Source organism: Nannospalax galili, unplaced genomic scaffold, assembly GCF_000622305.1.
Source record: "Nannospalax galili isolate Female #2095 unplaced genomic scaffold, S.galili_v1.0 scaffold72, whole genome shotgun sequence".
In the NCBI taxonomy this organism is placed as follows: domain Eukaryota; kingdom Metazoa; phylum Chordata; class Mammalia; order Rodentia; family Spalacidae; genus Nannospalax; species Nannospalax galili.
In genome coordinates this window covers 6,852,096-6,872,281 of record NW_008336933.1, presented here as the reverse complement: position 1 = coordinate 6,872,281, position 20,186 = coordinate 6,852,096, and the positions used below count along the sequence as shown (strand labels likewise).

Below are 20,186 nucleotides of genomic sequence, written 5' to 3'. Positions count from 1 at the left end.
GAAAAAAAAAAAAAAGTGCTCCGGGGATTTCCAGGAAAAATTGTGTCCAATAACACCATGAATAAAAACTTGTTTTTAAATTTTTGCCAGCCACTTAAAAATGAAATTTTGCTTTTCTGTCTTAGTCTTCCAGGATTTGAGACACACGTTCTTTTTTTTTTTAATTTAATTTAATTAATTTTGAGGCAAGTTCTCACTATGTAGCCCTGACTGGGAGCATGTTCTTTCAACTGTGTAGATTACACAATCTAAGTCCAGGACAGACTATGAAGGACGTCTTTAGTGGTTCTTTTCGACATTTTTACGAACCAACTGTTTATTGTTAATTTTATTATTTAGTCTGCTTCTACTAGCCTAGATTTCTTATCTTTATTATTATTTTTATGGCATTGAAAACCAAACCCAGGGTCTTGCACATGTTAGGCAAGTGTTCTACCCCTGACCTGCCTACATCCCCTAGCCTTCTTAAACCGACACAATAATCAACATCTACTAATTGACTACTTCCTTGACTTCTTATAATTTTGTAGAGAAGTAGGATTTTTTTTTCATTCATTGGTAAATGAGCTGTGTAAAGATACTTGTTTTATTAGGATTCCTTCCTGAAACATTTAATTTGGTGGAGGCACATTTTTTTTCATTGTATAGTATCTCTGTGTTTTGTTTTTCCAGCAAAAAACCTGTTTATAAACCTGTCAAGCTGTACATCCCTTGGAAGGGAAAACAGACTCAAATGAAAAATAAGCTCAGTTGGAGGAAGGAGTATTTTTTCCTATGGGTTGGTGTTGGTCAATGGCCCAACCTGGTGTCAGGCTCTGGCCCTTGAGTCATCAGGCAGTCATTCTTTTGAGACCCAGGTTGATGGAGCCCCCCCCCCCCCATCTGACCTGTCTTGGTGCTGCTGAATACAAAATAGCCAGTAATGCTGACTTCTGCGTTTTCAGTTAATAGCCACTGAGTGGGGAGTCAGACTGTGCACCCAGACCTGTTTTTCTGGTGGCATTACTGTTTTGTGTGGAGGGATGTGTTTGCTCATAGCTTGTGCTTTGCAGTAGAAGTCCCTGTCTGCCCAAGGGCACCCAGACCTCCGCTAAAGGAGTAATTCAGAACTTAAAATGTACTTTTTTCTAAATAAAATTTTTATTATTTTTCACTACAAAAATCAGTGTGGAAACATTTTAAACTCATTTGTTTCAAAAGCTGCTACTTCATGGGCTGAATGAGATTGGTGATTTTTTGAAATAAGTATCTTTGGCCCTTTCTTATGTAAACTAATCTGAGTCTGCAGAGAGCCTTAATCTTATTTTTTCTTTCAAAATGACCTTAAAGTGTTTTTCTTCTGTCTCTTCTTTTTACTACTGACTCTTGTCCATTTTCAGGACAATGTTAGACTGTATTTACGTCGTCATACCCTGTCCTTTCCCCATCATCCACCTGACTTATGTGTTTTTATTTTAGGTTAGTTGGGATCTATAACATTTGTAACTTCTTGTGTTCCACTTACTATTTGGTTAATGGTTAGAAATGCTTCATGCTTGATGATATAAAAGGCATAGTTTTAAAAGTAAATTTTGGATTTTTCTTGAAGACATTATACTGTTTTCAATTAAAACAAAATTTCTGTAGCCTTATTCTTATAGTTAAAACAAAATGGTAATCTTTAGTGAGATTTATCGCCAAAGTACTAAATCCCACACTTAACGTCCTGCACCAATCAAAGCGTAGATTTTGTAGGAAGATTAAATGTAGGACATAGTCATAAAGCTTCAGAAATATTTGGTTGTAATGTTCAGGCTTATTTTTTGTCCAGATCTCACGATTTCAAAACCAAAATAGGGGCTGGGAATGTAGCTCAGTGGTAGAGAGCTTTTGTCTAGCTTACACAAAGCCCTGGGTTCCATCTCTAGCACAACAAAACAAAACAATAATAATAATAGTAATAATAACAAGCCCTGGAGCTGAAGAGATGGCTCAGTGGTTAAGAGCACTGGCTGCTCTAGCAGGGGATCCAGCAAGATTCCCTGCACCCACATGGTGGCTAATAATGATCCTTAACTCCAGTTCCAGGGGATCCGATGTTCTCTTCTGAACTCTCTGGGCATTGCACAGCATAGGTGCATTTATACACATGCAGACAAAACACTAATATATATATTTTTAAAAAAAGCCCCAAACAAAATAACACCAGCAAGCCTGTTTCTTATCAAGAGATTAACAGCCTTTTCCGCTGAACTTTAGAGTAGAAAGAAGCACTGAGGATCATCACCTCACTTTGGTCTTCCCTGTGCCTTCTCACCTTGAGTTTTAGACTAGAGAGGCCGGTTATTACATGAGTACATTAAACTTTGTTTTTCACTCATTGCACATTTACTGAGCATCTGCTGGATGGAGAGTCAAGATGACTAAACAAAAATCTTGAGAGGAGCGTGTATGCTGAGACCAACAAGCAGTGTGTAGGATAGAATTGGGGGTGTAGCTCTGTGGTATAGTGCTTGCTCACTATGCTCAAGGTCTTGGTTTCTATCTCTAGCACCACAGAGAGAGAGAGAGAGAGAGAGAGAGAGAGAGAGAGAGAGAGAGAGAGAGAGGAGGGAGGGAGAGGGAGAGATTGATTAGTGGGCTAGACGCGTGTAAATGACTTTGGAGCCTTCATAAGTAGAAATAACGTCTGTCAAGGAAGTGCTGGTGAGGCTTTATAAAGAAACAGTGTTGATTTTAGACTTTGCAGTCTTTCTGCTGGTAAAGAGGAGTGAATAAATTATGAGAAAAGTCCAAGAGGTGTATAGAGCGGGCTCCTTTTTAAGTAATCACTGTAAGTGGAAAGCAGTAAAGACAACCGGTCTTGAGAAAACCATAGAGAGGAATTTGTCCAGACAGAGGGAAGTCATGGCCATTTTCACTGCTGCCAGTGTGAGTCTCTTCCATTCAAGGAGTAGGGAAATATGGTAGTCATTGAGCCTTGACTGGGCTGCCTCTGTAGCAGCTCTGCCTAGGGTGGTGACATGGGGGAGAGTGCTAGGAGGAGTCTGGGTGAGACAGCCGGTGCTTTGTTTGAAGGAGGTGGGCAATGAAAATCTGAATGTGGGTGGAGACAGTCAGATGGGACAGTGGATACTATCCAGGTGGAGTGATAGCTTCAGCTAAGATCTGGACGTGAGATTCAGAATGCAAGAGTCTGAAGACACAAGCTCAGAGCCTGAGTAACTCAGAGGATGAATACTCTAAATATTTGGGGAGAAACAATGGCAAAATAAGATTCAGGTTAGCTTAATATACAGCAAATAACACTGGCATGGTTATTAAATCTTGGAAAGTTAGATCTTTTATAAAATATCAGATCTATGGTTAATAAAAGTTCCCATTACCTGCCAGACCCCTGAGATATGTCAGGATATTACGCAGGCCTCCTGTAATCGCAAACCTCACAACCAATGTTCCAGTTTACAGATGGGAAATTGAGGATGAAATAGAACGCTTTGCCCAAGGTCTTACAGATAACAAATTTGATTGAGCTAATTTGAATCCAAGATATCACACGATCCCAGAAAAGATCAAACTTATGCTGTTAAGAATTCATTTTTTAAACTTCTTTTTAAAATCGGTTACAGTCCTCATTCTGCATTCTGTGCAATACTTATTTCCTAACCACTGTTTTCCTTTGTTAATACTCTTATGAAGAGTTTCATATGCTTAGAAAAAAATCCACCCAGTATGATTCTATATGTAGTAGTCTAGATCGTTGATTCTGTATTATGCTGTCTAATTGTTATTTAATGGGATGAGCAAGCTTTCAACAGCAGTTCATTTTTTCTCTAAACATGGCCATGATTTCATTATTGTTTAGGGAGACTGAAATGTCTTGGGAAGAGAGGATCTGATGTTCTGATGCCTGGGTGCTGACTTTGTAAGGTGGAGCAAAGACAGCTTGGGTGTGACTTGGCGTGTCCAACCTGACTCTCAGATAACCAGTCTTTCCAGATGAGGAGCTTCTAGAAGATTTTTAGGAGTGTTTCAATCTGGAGGCTTCAGTCCTGGGAACTCTGCTCCCTGCCTGGCTTTTCCCCTTCTGTCTCCTGCTGGGCTGGTCCCAGTGGTTCAAGTGACACTTAAAAATGGAAAACTGATCAGATGTGGTTCTGATGAATTCAAAGTCCCACAGACTCCAAGACCCAGACAGTGAGCTATTCACTGGAAGTGGCATCCTACAAAATGCCAGGGCAGCCTCACAATTCATACGTTAACCTACATCTTGGGTCCTAGTGGTCCACACACTTTGAAACCCCGTAAATGAGAACTACATTTCATGAAGATGAAGACTAGTGAAAAGCAACAGCAAACAAAGTGAAAGTTTTGCTTAGGAATACAGTTTTTTATAGCCACTCTGGCTTTCTCTGCTATCTGAGGGAAGAGTAGCTGGCTTCTTCAGGGATGCCCAGAAAACGTGCAAATGATTTTTTTCAGGGTTCGGTAAAATAGGGAAATATCTCCAAATAGAAATATCTATTTTGGCATTGAATTTGTAAAAAAAAAAAAAATTTCTGTGACATCTCTGCTGAATTAAAAAAAGTAAAGACGTCTTTATCTCTGAAGTAACTCCATCATGCTGCTAAAATGTATCAGTCGCATTTAATTGTTTCAAATAGTTGCTTTTGATTCTTATTGGACTCCTGACAATGCCTCATAGTTAATACCCAATTCTTTCTCTTCTTTTCCTTTTTGAATATAAATTTATTTTGATGACTGCACAACAGCGTAAAAATTGTACATCTTCACCGAGTACCGTGCAGAATTTCAATGCATGCAACCACACTCTTCTTTTTTTTATCCCTAGCTCTATGCCCACTTCTTGTGTACAACACTGTCCTTAAAATAATAGCTTGGGGACAGAGACAAAAACACAAAAAGGAAATTTCAGAACAGTGTCTGAACAGCAGCCATAGCTACCCTTGGCAGAGCCAGGGTGAAATGAGGAGGTTGCTTCTGTGGCACCCTGCAGACCTTACTACACCCCTAAGCCTCACCCACCCCAGGAGGTGAGTGTTCCCACCTGTCACTGAGGCAGGCATCCAGGAAAGCGATATTGAGTGCATGGTCACTCAGGCTTGCTCAAAGTCACAGGCCATGCAGGTGGGAGTGGTTGAGAGGTGAGCGGGCTCTAATGGTGCCAACCCCAGGGTTTTTGTGATGGTTGTGATGAGTAGTTGGTTTGCTCCCTCATCTTTGCAAGCCACCCACCCAACACACGATGGCTAACACCTGGAAGAAGTGGAACTTTTTACTGGAATCCTGCCTCCTCAGCTCCTCCACGGGGACAGAATGAAGGGTCAGTGGAGTCCTGTTCATTTAAATCTATAGCATAAAGAGTCCTTTTATTTGCTCACTTGTAGGAAGGAATAGTGGCTGGAATAGATGTGCTTTCTGGTTGAGCTTTTAAATCAAGATCATCAGTTTAATGTCTTTAAATCAGTCATTTATTTGCCTTTGTTTTTCTTCTACTTGACTAAATCAAACAAACACACATTAAAGTCCCTACAGTGTGCAAGTGCCTTGAGTTGTTAGGTGCATGCAGGGGAAGAAGATGACTAAGGTGTGGGACTTTGCTCTCCGGGAGCAGGGCAGCCAGGTGTGTAAAAAAAGCAGTTGTAGAAGTGAGGGAGAGGCGTGAGTAGGTAAACCCTAGGGAGGAGACGTCCATCGCTGGACCTGTCACTCCTTAGGGATGGTCACCCGATAACTCAGAGGATGTCTAGGGTGCTTAGTGAGTCAACCTTACATGAAGATTGTATTTTTCTTTTTATTTAAGATCCTTTAAAGAAACTCTATATAGGATATGTAGAATATGCTTTGAAAATTATAAAAAGCTAAATGATTAAACCTTGGTATCAGTACCAATGCACTGTATAATCATAATTTCTAACAGACATTTACTGAGATTTTTCTGAGCATTATCTGATGAACCTGAATAGAGAGACATAAGGCTTCATTTCATGCAGACATACAAGACCCCTTGTTGATTAAACAACCAAAAGAAAGAAGAGAGAGAGAAAAAGAGGTAGAAAAAGGGAGAAAGAAAGATCTAATCAATGGAAGAGAAAGTTTATACACAGAAAGAAATACAGGAAAGCAGCATCAATGTGTAAGGAGAAGTGAAAATTTCTATAAAATTATTATTATTTTTGTTGTTGTTGTTGTTGTTTTGGAGACAGCTTCTCCCTGTAGCCCCAGCTGTCCTGGAACTCACTGTGCAGACCAGGCTGGCCTTGAACTCAGAGATCTACTTGACTCTGTCTCCCTTTATAAAATTATTTTAATAAAACAAAGTATTTTTTAACCTTGTAATGCTTCATGTCCTTTATCAAACATTTGTATTTTTTTCTGTAATATTTTGGCAGTAAGTTTTCAATGAATGTTTTTTTTTAAAAAAAGAATATTAAACATGCTCTATAATGTTCACATGTTCATGTTTTTTTTTTTAATTAAACCCCAGAACTCATTTTCCTTTTGGCTACTGATGAAGGGATCTTTTTACAAAAGCTTAGAACTATTTCTTGTTTAAACAGGTTTTAGAATGAATTTTAAAAAGTGTTTGTGCAGGCAGGTTCTTTATGGTATGAGTCATTTGTCTTTGTGAGTTTGAAGATAAAACAATGTCAGAAGAATTAATCTTTTAAGGGTGACTATTTTATTTTCCAAGAATACCTATCAATTTTAGTTTAGAAGTCAATATCCTTTTATCCCAAATGAGTTTTCTTTTTCTTTTCAAAAGCATAGAATATTTTTTACCTTTTATGTCAGTGAAATAAAATATATTTAAAAATAGATCTTGAATGCTTGTTAGTTCAATTCTCAACATGGTTTATAAACTTCCCACCTTAGGCTGGGAATGTAGCTGAATTGGCAGACTGCTTGCCTACCATTCATGAAGTCCTGAGTTTGATCCCCAGCACCACATAGACAGGGTGTAGTAGTGAACACCTGTAACCCCAGCACTCAGGAGGTGAAGGCTGAATAAATACATTTATTTTAAAAAATGTTTCGGGGCTGGAGAGATGGCTCAGCTGTTAAGAACACTGGTTGTTCTTGCAGAAGACCCGGCTTTGAATCCCAGCACCCACATGGCAGCTAACAACTGTTTGTAACTCCCATCCCAGGGGATCCGACAGCCTCTTCTGACCTCCACGGCACTGCATGACATGGGTGTACTCACATACGTGCAGGCAATACACTCATACACATAGAAAAATAAATAAAATATTAAAAAAATGTTTCTTCACACATGATAGAATTTTGCACTTTTCCAGGGTGTTGTATACAAACTGAAGAAGAAACTTGAGTTACCATTAATCCGAGCAGAGATTTCTGTATGATCTCCAATAGAGCTGAGTTTGGCAGGTTTCTAAAATAGTTACAGAAGTGAGCTAAAGAAATCTTAGATATAGTATAGCCCAGTGGACACGAAAACCGTAGTCCATAAATTTTCTGAGATTAAAAAAAAAAAACAAACAACTAAGAGGGCAGAGAGATGGCACCATAGCTTAAGAGCACTTTAATACTCTTGCAGAGGACCCAGGTTTGGTTCCCAGTACCCACATGGTGGCTCACAACCACCTGTAACTCTAGCTCTCGGGGATCTGTCACCCTTTTCTGGTTTTGAGGGCTTCTGCTTGCACATGGTGCACACAAACTCAGACCGTCACACACACATGCACGTAAATGAAATAAATCTCTTCAACTTTTTTTTGAAATTATGTGTTCAATAGAGCAAGATATAAATGTATAAGCTTTTAAATTACATTTTTTGGGGGAAACAGGTTCTCATTATGTGGCACTGGCTGACCTGAAACTCATGCTGTGGACAGACTGGCCTTGAACTCCCAGAGATCCTCCTGTCTCTGCTTCTTGAGTGCTGGTATTAAAGGCGTGCACCACCACACGTTAGCCACACTTAACTTTTAAAAATTGTTAGCTAGACCTGTTGTTGCAGGTGTGTAATCTCATCTTCTTAGGAGGCTGAGGCAGAAGGATTGCAATTTCAAGGTCAGCTTGGGCTACAGAGTGAACTCAAGACAAGCTTGGTGATGTAGGCCAGTGGTAGAAGCCTTGTCTAACTTGCTTGGGGATCAATCTACATTCAATTACTAGTATCAAAGAAAGAAGGAAGGAAGAAAAGAAGGAGGAAGGAGAGGGAGATGAGAGAGACAGACACACAGTGTTTTCTGAAGCAGCGCTCATGGGAAGGATCTGCTCTGTGCTGCACTCGGGAGGTGAAGGTCCGTCACACACAGGTTGGGATTGATCAAATGGATCGGAATTCTTCCTGCTTTTCTTCCTCTTTGACTGAGCATAGTCAGTTCTGTGTGACTGAAATGTCAGGCTGGATTTGTCCTTCCCCAACTGCTGACCTCCGCTGGCCCAAATCTGTCTTTGGAGATTGACAGAGCTAGTTGCCAGGTGAACACCTGGTTCTTTCTCTCGTCCCTGTTTCCAACGGGCTTCTTGACCATAACTCAGTCTGAAGTAGGATTTTTTTGCATATAGAGACAGGATAAGTCGGCCTTCTTTAAGGATCAGACATCACTCTACCCCAACCTCCGTGGTTTCTCTATCTGCCATTTCAGTTAGCTGTGGTCACTCACTGTCCAAAAATAATAAATGAACATCAGCCAAGCAAGGTGGCTCATGCATACAATCCCAGCACTTGGAAGAGAAAACCCAGTGGGGCTCACTCCTCCAATGTCAACACTCAGAAGGTCGAGGCTGGGCAGGAGGATTACTCTAATAGCTCAGGCCAACCTGGACTTAAATATATTTAAGTATTAAATATATTTATAAATATTGAGTCTTAAGTATATTTATTTCTTCACATCTCTGTTTTTCATCTAGTTGTTCATCTGTATACTAAAACACAAGGTGAAACACATAAGGATTTAGTCATAGCAAGGGCACGTTGTGGTGAAGGCAGGCAAGTTCTTTAATAAAGTATGAAAAAGTTTTTTTTTTCTTTTTTGTATTATTAACAGCATATGGAGTTTATTCTTAAAAAAAATTCAGATATGTATGGGTGAGGAAGAGGTTAAGGCATCTTGAATGTCTTGAACTGATCTCTGACAATAAGAGTATCTTTCAAAGCCTGGAAGGAATTTAAAAAATGAAGCAACCCCCAGTGTTTTGACCCAGTGTGTAACTATCTCATCTCTTACCCTGGATGAATGCAGCTCATCTCCCACCCAAATAACATCCTCTGTAGTGGGATAACAGAAGCTCCTGAGTTTATGGTTTTTTTTGTCCAATGAATTTCATCTCATAATCCAGCTTAAACTTGTATGTCACTTTGGCTACATTTATGTACAATTAAGTTTGAAGTCCCTACCTTTGTGTATATGTGGTGTGAGGGGATGGGAGCACGTGTGTGTGTGTGTGTGTGTGTGTGTGTGTGTGTGTGTGTGTGTATGTGTGTGTATGAGAGTGGGTTCAATCTACAACATCAGCACTGACACCCCAATTTAGACCCCCTGCTCCCTGTTTAATTTTTTTTTTTTGGTCTTTTTGAAATACGGTCTCCCTGTAGCCCCAGCTGGCCTGGAACTCACTGTGTAGACCAGGCTCGATCTCACGGAGTCAGTGCTAAGATTAAAGGCACACACCGCCACACCCAGCTCTTGAAAGAGTTTTTGATTTATAGAAAAATTGCCAAGATAGTACAAAGTTCTTGTAGACTCCGTACCATTTCCCTTAACTGCCTTGTCTTACAGCTTGGTTTGTGTTAGTTTTTTTTAACGTTGGTGCACCTTGTAAAATCATTTAAGGAAATCTGGCTCTCTTTGTGCTGAGAGAGAACCCTGTCATTTCTATGCTTGGGATTGGCATTCTTTGTGGGAATCACTGTCTGAAAGCAACTCGCTGATCTTTCCAAATGCTTCAGAAAAAAGATATTCACCTTTCAATAAAGAGAACAAATTGGGCATATAATCCCAGCACTCAAGAGGCTGAGGCAGGAGGATTGCTGTGAGAGTGATGCCAGCGTGGACTACATAGTAAGTTTCAAGTCAGCCAAAAAAGAACAGAGAGAAGAAAAGGAGAAAAATAAAACAAGTTTAATTATATAAGACCTTCCTACTAATTCCTTCTTTCCTTCTTCTTTCCTTTTTTCTTTTGTCTTTTTGAGACAGGGTCTCCCTGTAGCCCCAGATGGCCTGGAACTCACTATGTAGACCAGGCTGGCCATAATCTCACAGAGATCTGCCCACCTCTGCCACTGCTTCTGGAGTGCTGGGATTAAAGGCGTGAGCTGTCAAAACTCACTGATCCTTTTTTATTTTAATACAGCATCTCACTATGTTGCCCAGCTTGATTTTGAACTCCAGATTCAAGTCATCTTCCTACCTCAGCCTTCCAAAAGACCTTCCCTACTTACCCTAGGGTTCTAAGTGAGGTTCCTGTGTTTCTTGATTTTTTTCCCCTTTGTTTCCTACATTTCTTCTTCTCTCCAGTAGGTACACTGGAAAGTGTTCTAAGGCAGTCGGAATTCTGTGCAAGTTAGGACAACTGATGTAGTCTTGTCTGTGTCCCGAGGTGTGGGAAAGGCGCCAGATTTCCCATGTAATGCTGGGCGGAAGCGAGACTGGTTGCACTCCAGGTGCAGGAGGGGGAGGCTATCCAGGTTTTGATAGGTGGAGCTCAGGCAGTGTGCTGCCTGGGCCTGCCTGGAGGAGCCAGTGTCGTCATTTGGGAGTGGTTCCCAGGGAATGCTGGGCTGCTCACCCACATTCAGCTAGTGCTGGCTTGTTGGGGAGCCTTACTTTTGCAGGGAGGAACCCCGAATAGATGGCAGAAAAAAAAAAAAAAAGGAAAGAGTGCTTTCCTGTGGTGCGATGATGCACAGTCAGGCACTGTGGGAGAAGTTCCCACATTCTTGTGAGTCCACCCACCTGTGTATAATACAGGTATTGTTTTTTAAACTGTTTTTTTTTCCTTTTCTTTTTTTTCAGTGCTAAGGATAGAACCCAGGGCACATGCTAAGCAAGCACTGTACCACTGAGCTACATCCCTAGCCCAGTACTCTCTGTTAACAGTGAATGAAGTTCTTTCTTTAAAACATCACACACACAGACACCACAGTTCATTCAGCTTGGCAGAGAAAGAAGCAGGTGCGAGTTGCCTGAAGGACCAGGTATCTCTGAAGCTAGAAGTTTAGCATCTTGTAGTACATTTTCAGGGCCCTTCACAGATTAACCATAACTTGCTGTGCTTTAAATCTCTCTTAACTAAGCTATGGTAGACAAGGCTACAGCATGATTTATCCCAGTATGTTAAAAACTTAACAGTATGTTTTACTAGCCCTTACTCTTATGGATTCACTTATGTCGTGGGGCAGATGAGACTCCTGAAATCTTTTTCTTTAAAATATGGACCATCTGCCATGTTCTTCCACACCCGTTTTAAGGTTTCATCTGCGAGTCTTCAAAAAAAGTGCTTCCACTTGGAGTGTATACAGAACGAGCCTCATTGTTGGGAAGAAAGGGGGTAGCTTGAAAGGGCTCACTTTTACATCAAAGATGTTTAGATTTTCCATCTTCTTTGCACCATGATTACTTCCTTTTAATGTGATGGTAGAAAATGCTCTTGTAGAGTTAGCTTTTCTCTTGTCTCCTGTTTTTCCTGTGGCTGGATATGCTAGTGGGATCTCTGTATGCTGAGTCTGACAAGCTGAGGTCTTACCAAAGAAGGATGTGTTCTGAGGACTTGGCATTAGGGAGGGAGGGGGATGGGCAACAGATCTGCTGAAATCACTCTGAGTCATTAGTCATGTGTTCTTACAAATAAGAAAGCTGTTCTGGATTGGCTCCTGGACTTGTGGAAAATTTGCCGTGAAGGACATTTTGGGTTTAATTTATGAATTTTTGAAAAGTTCTGCAGATTAGAAAATAGTGTTATATCCATTTAAAATTCCCTGACTTCAGTAGTTGTACTATGGTTATATAATTAAATGTCTCTTTCCTTAGGAAATATGTATTGAGATGTTTTGGTGTGAAAGAGCACTGCCATTCTCAAATGACTGAAAAAGAGAATATATGAACAAACACACATAGCTTGGGGAAGAGATGAAGGAAACGTCAAATGTGAACACCTGGGCTGTCTGGGCGAAGCTCTCACAGGAGTACTCTTGTGCCATGTTTGAAACTTTTCTGAAAGTTCGGTATTATTTTACAATTGATAAAAGTCATTGCATGTCTGGTGTCTTTGTCTCCTCAGTCAAACCGGCACCATGTCCAGGCATCAGAACCAGAACACCATCCAGGAGCTCCTGCAGAACTGCGCGGACTGTCTGATGCGTGCCGAGCTCATCGTTCAACCTGTAAGCTCCACCCTCACTTCTCCAGAGCCTCTTCCTCGCCCACAGTGGTTCCTGAGGAGCCTCGGCTCGCCTGGTCCCCATTTTGATCTCTATTGGTAGACCTCTTTCACGTACTTAAATGCTTAGAGATGATCTTCTTTAGACCAGGCTAGACAGGGATATTAATCGCGGTCTGTTTTCTGTTGCTAGTAACAACAGCACAGACGGGAAACTATAAAGATGTTTGTTTTGGCTCATGGTTCTGGTCCAAGCTCAAGGGCAGCATCTGGTGATGACCTTGTTGGCAGAATCCCAAGATGGTGTAAGGCAACAGGCCGGGAGCACACAAGACTCCCGGCCAAGGTGGCCTTTGTAACAGACCCACTCTAAAGATACCCTGTTAATCCACTAATCATGTAAATGGATTAATCACCTCTTAAAGTTCTCATTTCTTAAGCTCTCATAATAGGGATAAACTTTAACATGACATTTTGAGAGAACTGAGATGTTTTGGATCTCATTGACCTGGGATTAAATCCTGGTTGCCATGAAACTCTCAGTGCAAAGACTTCATTTTAAATCACTGTAGCTCTCTTGCTCAGGGTTTTCTAAAGACTGCCTAGTGAGTGATGGGGAGTTGCTGCTGTTTCTAGACTTTTCCTAAATGGTTGTGTGTTTTCAGGTAAGGAATCAGACTCTCGTCTCCCCAGTGTTGATATTAATGTTTTGGTTGCACCTAGAATCTGCTACATCGGAACTATTTTAACCCAGAAAATTTTATGTTCTCTTTTTCTTTAATTTGAAAAATATCTTAATGTTCCAATTTCATAATTGTGGTATTGTGTGCATACTTGTTCTGGTTCATTTTGTCCGATCAAATGAGTATCCTCATCCAGGTATGGTGACATGCCTATGATCCCAACCATGACTTAGCAGTAGAGGCAGGGTGATTGCAATTTTGAGGCCAAACTCTATCAGTGAAAGAGAGTAGAGAAAGGGCGGGGGAGAAAGAATGAATACATATTTTCAGTTCATGTTAAAAAGCCTTTAGGAGCCGGGTATGGTGGTGCACGTCTTTAATCCCAGCACTTGGGAGGCAGAGGCAAGCGGATCTGTGTGAGTTCAAGGCCAGCCTGGTCTTCGGAGGCAGGTGGATCTCTGTGAGTTCAAGGCCAGTGTGGTCTCCATAGTGAGTTCTAGACCAGCTGGGGCTACAGGGAGACCCTGTCTCAAAAAGACAAAAAAGAAAAAAAAAAGCCTTTAGGGATCAGCAAACTAGTTTGTTTTGTATGTATATACTTCTTTAAAATCCCTCCCATACCTGGATGGACTCCTTCATTCAAAGCAAATAGGACGCATCAGTGACTTGATGCAAAACATACTTAGCTCAGCCCTGGGTATAGCTTTACAGTGACTGTGGATATATTTCACACTAAAAATTTACATGCCATCATGTTCTGTTTATTTCTACTGATGGGCATTAACATGCAATAGAAGCATGCTTGGGAAATAGTGTCATATTTCCTAACATTTTTGTGTAGAAAAATAAGATTCATTTGGCTGAAGCTGAATGAGAGGAGCAAACAGAAAATAAGAGGCTAAATGGCGCTGAAGTAGCAGAGGGGGTGTTCCATTTAAATACGACTTAGTTTGAAGTGCGTAGAGACTCACAAGAAGTTACAGGAATAGGATAGTTCAGTGTCAGGTACCTGTCACACAGCTTCCTCCATTGTTAACATCTGACATAACTGCACTGTGTCATCCAAACCAGAATAGAGGTTTTATTTAAGAGCTGAAAAGATTATGTTCCTCTATAATGTAGGAAAGACTCAGCTGGTGTGTAAAAGGCTGTATCTAGTAAAAGGTCCAGCATTCTTATCTCAGTGAAATTCTCAGTAAAGAGGCATTCAGCATAAAATGAAGACATGTAGCATATTAAAGCAAAGGTGAGCATCCTGTAATTTATCTTTAAATTTTAATTGAAGGGCTGGTGAGATGGTTCAACAGGTAAAGGCACTTTCTGCCAAGCCTTACCACCTGAGTTCAATCCCCGAGACTCATATAAATATGGAAGGAGAGAACCAGCTCCATAGAGTCCTCTGGCCTCCACTGTGCATGCTGTCCATGTCATATATACACACACAATAAAAATATATTAAAAATTTAAAAATATTTTTACTTTGTGTGTGTTTACACCCACACTCATGTATATGGCATGTGTGTGGAGGTCAGAAGACAGCTTGGAGACGTCAGTTTACTCCTTCTACCATGTGAGCCCCAGAGATCAAACTCAGGTCATCAGGCTTGGTGCCAAGCCCCTTTACCCATTCAGCTATTGTGATGTTTTTCTCCTTCTGTTAAAAAATACGAGTGAATGTTTAAAAGTCCTCAAAATTTTGTTCATCTACTTCCTTGTGTCAAATTAATAAGATCATTTTCAGTTAGAAATCTTTTTTTTTTTTTTTTTTTTGATCACAGTGTAGACCAGGATGGCCTCAAACTTTGATCCTTCTGCCTCCATCCAAGGACCGGGAATACAGGTGTGTACCACCACACTTAGCTCAGTTAAGAATCTTCTGCAGTTTGACCGGGAGTGGAGCTTATACTATCTTACAGTACAATGGAAGATTTTGCTTTCTTTGATGCACAGGACGACTTTCCTTACGGTGTTTTCACATGGATTCTTTCTGTTAGGAATTGAAATATGGAGATGGAATACAACTGGGCCGGAGTAGAGAGCTGGATGAGTACTTTGCGCAGGCCAACGATCAGATGGAAATCACGGATAGCCTGATCCGGGAGATGCGGCAGATGGGCCAGCCCTGCGACGCTTATCAGAAAAGGTATTGTTTGTGGATCAGGTGGGCCTTACGTGATGCAGGGCTTCTACCTGAAGAAGGGCACACATTTCCCAGAACACCTTGCTTACTTGGAATTCTGTGGCTTTATCCATTTCTAATACAAATTGACCCAAACCACAACCTTCTTCTCTGGAATCCCAAAGCTGCCAACAGAATTAAATAGACTTGCCCAAGAAAGTGACCATCCAAAAACTCGGGCTCTGGGAGGTGGGAAAGATAACTCAGCAGTTAAGAGCACATAGTGTTCTTGCAGAGGACCTGGGTTCATTTCCTAGCATCCACATTAGGCAACTAACAACCACCTGTAACTCCAGCTTCAGGGGATCCAACGCTTTTGCCCTCGACCGGCTCCTGCAGTCATATGCACATACCCACCTACAGACACATACATACACATAATTAAAAATAAAATAATATGATAAATAGAAGAAAAATATTCTAACTCTTGCTGGAGTGGTAGCATAGGCCTATGATCCCAGTTACTTGAGAGGCCAAAGCAGGAGGATTAAAAGTTCAAAGCCTGCTTTAGCAGGCTACATAGCAAATTCAAGAGTGGTTTGGGAAAGTTAAAGGGCAGGAGATGTAGATGTAGTTCAGTGGAATACTTTTGAAAGCCCTGGGTATAGAGATCAGTGGTAGAGTATTTGCCTAGCATGCAAAAAGCCCTGGGTTCAATCTCTGGTACTGCAAAAACGCTAGTTCTTTGAAGAGTTGAGTGGACTATGAGTTATTAACCTTCCCTGCACTTAGACAGCAGTAGAGGCTTTCAGTACAGTATCTGACTATTCAAGTCTATATCAAGTTGTATTTATTCAATACAAAAGTGAGACTCTTAAAGTTAGAAGTGATAGCCCAAAGCAGAGCTGTGTGGTCTGAATTTGTTCTCATGCTATGGAGGCCCAGGGAAGCAGGAAAATAAATCCCCAGGATGACACTCAGGAGAAAGCAAGATGCTAAGGGGTTAGGCAAAGGCAGTGACTTTTCATGATGTTTTGGGCTTTGAGCATCATCTTAGTATTCATACCTTGCATGTTATCAAGTTGCAAAAAAAAAAAAAAAAAGAAAAGAAAAGAAAAACAACCTTCAAATGACATATCTGTGCTGCATGGACCCAAAGGAGACCCAGAGAAGGGAAGATTTGCCCTGGGCTGTTTTCATTGTTTTTCTGTGATAACATTCTTCTTTTTCTTTCCTTGCAGACTGCTTCAGCTCCAGGAGCAAATGCGAGCCCTTTATAAGGCCATCAGCGTCCCTCGAGTCCGAAGGGCCAGTTCCAAGGGAGGTGGAGGATACACTTGCCAGAGTGGCTCCGGGTGGGATGAGTTTACCAAGCGCCTTACAGGCGAATGTCTGGGCTGGATGAGGCAGCAAAGGGTAAGTGGTGCCCAGGTGGACTGACACATGCTGGTTTCTCGACCCCAAACCCATGTAGTCTAAGTATAGAGGGTGGTGTAGTCAGCCCCAGTGTTCTGGAATTGCAGTGGCAGCAACCTGTTAACTCATACCATCATTCTACCCAAGCTGTAACTGACCTCATCTGATCCACTGTGATGGGTCAGTTAAAATATTAACATGTGCTGGACATGGTAGTACAGCCTTTAATCCTGGTATCCTGGAGACAGAAGCAGATGGATGTCTGTGAATTTGAAGCCAGCCCAGCCTTCAAAGAGTTCCAGGCTGCATAGTAAGACTTTATCCCAGTAAAATAAAAATACCTTAACAAGTTGGAAGAGCTGGACACTGGTGCTCTGGTTTGGACTCCTTGGTTGCTCACTTTACATTTTTGAAGTGTTAGTTGTCTGGTTGTGCAAGTGTCATATCACTTGTGTGGGTGTGAATCAAACAGTGGCACCAGAAGCATGTGCTGATCCTTCCCCTAGAACTGGAGTTTCTACAAAGTATTTTTCAATGCTAATTACTGTTTTGTTGTCTTATGTGGTAATTAAGCCCGATAATGAACAGGTGGCAGGAGAAACATACCATAATCATATAGATGGGAATTTTATAATGAAAACCTTCTCCTAATGAACCATCCTTCACTGAGAGGTAGATACGTTAGAATGATACATTGTAGAGAGATTGTTATACAATGTGGTTGTGGTTGTAAGAAAACCTGGTTCCTTGTTGAACCAATTTGGTAATTCTAAAATTTCGTAGCCGTTTTAAACCTCTCCCTCCGTTTTCTTAGTCTGGGTTTCATTATGTTGCCCAGGCTGGTCTTGGGAATATGTGGGCTCAGGCCATTCTCCCAAACCAGCCTCCTCAGCGGCTAGGACCATAGGCAAGTGGCACTTGCACCTAGAATTAAAGATTTTTAAGTTTATTCTTTCCTGTGTGATGAAATTTTTTGCCACATATCATTCACCCATTCCATTATTTTTTCCTGTTTACCTTTTATTTATGTATTTATGCTTTGTTTTTATTTATTTATTTTTATTTTTGAGATAGGGTCTTTCTATGTAGGCCAGATCAGCTTTGATCTTCCGATCCTCCTGCCTCCGCCTCCAGGATACTGGGAGTGTAGTATGTTCCACCATGCCTGACTTATTTCTCCCATTTATTCTGAAGACTATAAACTGTTATGGAAGGTGGAATAGAGGAGGAGCATCAGCGATGATCTCAGAAGAAAATATAAACCTGTTTGCATGTTTTCAGATTCCCTTCAAATCTTTGACTGTCCCTCCCTTCATGCTGAGGTAGGGTCTCATATACCCTATGCTTCCTTGGACTAGCTCTGTAGCCGAGGATGAGTTTGAGCTCCTGAGCTTCCTGTCTCCACCTCTGAACATTTTAAAACCCTCATTTCTTGAGGGTTTATATGTCTGGTACCAAGCCAGAAACTGAAAGCTCAAAAGTTATGATTCATGGTCTCAAGGATGAAAATTGTTGAAGACTACAAGACATACCCCAAATGCCAAATAATTGCCTGTGAGATCGATAATAAAATCTTGCTTAGGAATGGGGAGAGGGTGGCATTCCAGCCCTGTGGAAGATTGAGGTTGGTGGAAATTCAACTATACCTTAAAGATCATTGTTCATAGGCAAGACAACCTTTGAACCAAATTATGAAATGTCATATCCTCTAATGTTGTCTAAAACAGTATGACAGTTATATAAAATGACAGCTCACAATTTGTCATTTTCAGGCTTTATGTGGGTGTTGCTTTGTGAGAACACTTTGTAGAACTAGGTGTGGTGGCACATGCCTATAATCTCAGCCTGGCTGTGTAGTGGGACTGCTTTAAAAACAAATAAACAAACAAAAAAGCAAAGCAAAATAAAACAAAGAACACTTGGTAGAAAAGTTTCTACATCTCTAAATGTCAGAAAATGGCATTGTCACAGGGACTCAGTTTTACGTCATTTTCTAATAGTCCCATTGATGAGCCATGCTTTTGACGTGGGCAGGTGGCCCTTGTGGTTCCCAGCAAACTAAAAGCTGTCTGAGCATACCTCTGGTTTACCCTGTGATTCTGTGTGACCTTTTCCCTCTCTCCCACCATCCCCCCACATAACCAGCATTCTTCACTTACTCCCAGGAGACCCAGATGAGGCCTCTGCTGATAAGGGAGCCACTCCCCTGGCAGCATGTTCAGGAGGCGGACACACATCTCCTGCCAGGTTTCTGCTTTGTTTCCCTGATCTGTAACTCTGCTGATGGACGAGTCAGATACTGTACACCTGCCTGTAACGAACTGAGTGAGCTGGAGTTGGGTCATCTCTGCCTTCCCAGCGTAGCACCTACTGTTTCTGTTTTAAAGCAGGGCTGGTTGCAGGACACAGGGTTCAAAGTCCCAGGTAACCTTCAGTTACCTGACTCTGAAATGGCTCCTCTCTCTGAAACCTTGCCAAGGGTACTAGAACATGGATGTGGCTTAGGACAATTGCATTCTGTTCTCCCTGACATTCCAGCATGGAATGCTTGCCCTTGGCTTATCTGAGAGATGACACAGGTGATTTAGAAATGTACATCTCCTCATGCAAAAAGGAGGAGGAGATGTTGGACTTGACCCAGAATGAAATGTGGCCCAGAATGGAACAATATGTTTGATTCTTGCAGTGCAGCATTCTTAAATTTCAGATCCAAGCCATAAACCTAGCAGATTCCATTTTTAAAAAAATGAACATAAACCCACAATCTTAATATCATTGCCAGCATTATTCAAAATGATGACCTTGAGTTTGCTTAGTAACTTTCTTTTGAAATGGACCATAGAGAATTTTTGCATCCTAAAAGGGAATTATAAACACTATTTCTGAGCCATCAGTTGATTACATTACATTCATCAAAACAACTTAGGGCTTGAGGTGCAGTGCAATGGTGGAGCACTTGTCTTGCATGCATGAGGCCATGGGTTTGATTCCTCATACAATAATAACAAACAGAAGATAATTTAAAGAAATAAAGACAGATCTTCAGGTCAGCTATTTAGCTTGAAAAGCAGTGCATGTCTATGCTTCAGAGGTTTCTGACTTAGATTTAATGAAGAAATGTGTATTGGTATTTTACAGTGTTATACACGAGAGTATATTCACACACACTTGGATTCTCTTGTGTTTAACCATTAAAAATTGTGTGTGTGTGTGTGTGTGTGTGTGTGATGAGTATTATGGTATGGGGGGGTCAGAGGACAATTTTTAGGAGTTGGTTTTATCTCTCCACTGTCCAGTCATCCAACTTTCACCAGTTGAGCCATCTTGCCAGCCCCTCCACCACTCCTGTATTCTTATGCTAAGATTTTCTTTGTTCAGAGGAATGATCTAGATTACAAGGAACCCATTTCTGAATTTCTTCCTCAGCTCAGCTTGGGCTGGAGCCTTGAGGATGTATTTGGAAGTTTTCATGAACCCTTAAAAAATATTTTGGCTTATCCAAGCATGCGGAGGGGTGGTAGGCACGATGTGCCACCTCTAGCTGAGGAGCTATTGATAACCGACATTCTAAGAGGAGAGTCAGCTTTCTTTGAGAGTTTGGTTCTGGTAGGCTGGCT

At 41.2% G+C, this 20,186-nt stretch overlaps 1 protein-coding gene across 3 annotated transcripts in view; it reads left to right on the top strand.

The window, feature by feature from the left end:
- Dsp (desmoplakin) overlaps positions 1 to 20,186 on the top strand; it is a 54,753-nt gene that overhangs the window by 2,567 nt on the left and 32,000 nt on the right. For 2 of the 3 annotated variants that reach the window (XM_017797771.2, XM_017797772.2), the window contains exons 2-4: positions 12,253 to 12,355; positions 15,029 to 15,177; positions 16,395 to 16,569. In XM_017797771.2, coding sequence (XP_017653260.2) covers positions 12,253 to 12,355; positions 15,029 to 15,177; positions 16,395 to 16,569 — 427 coding nt within the window. Of the gene's footprint in view, positions 1 to 12,064; positions 12,158 to 12,252; positions 12,356 to 15,028; positions 15,178 to 16,394; positions 16,570 to 20,186 lie in introns of those variants that run through there. The other variant, XM_029562851.1, reaches the window with a different exon arrangement.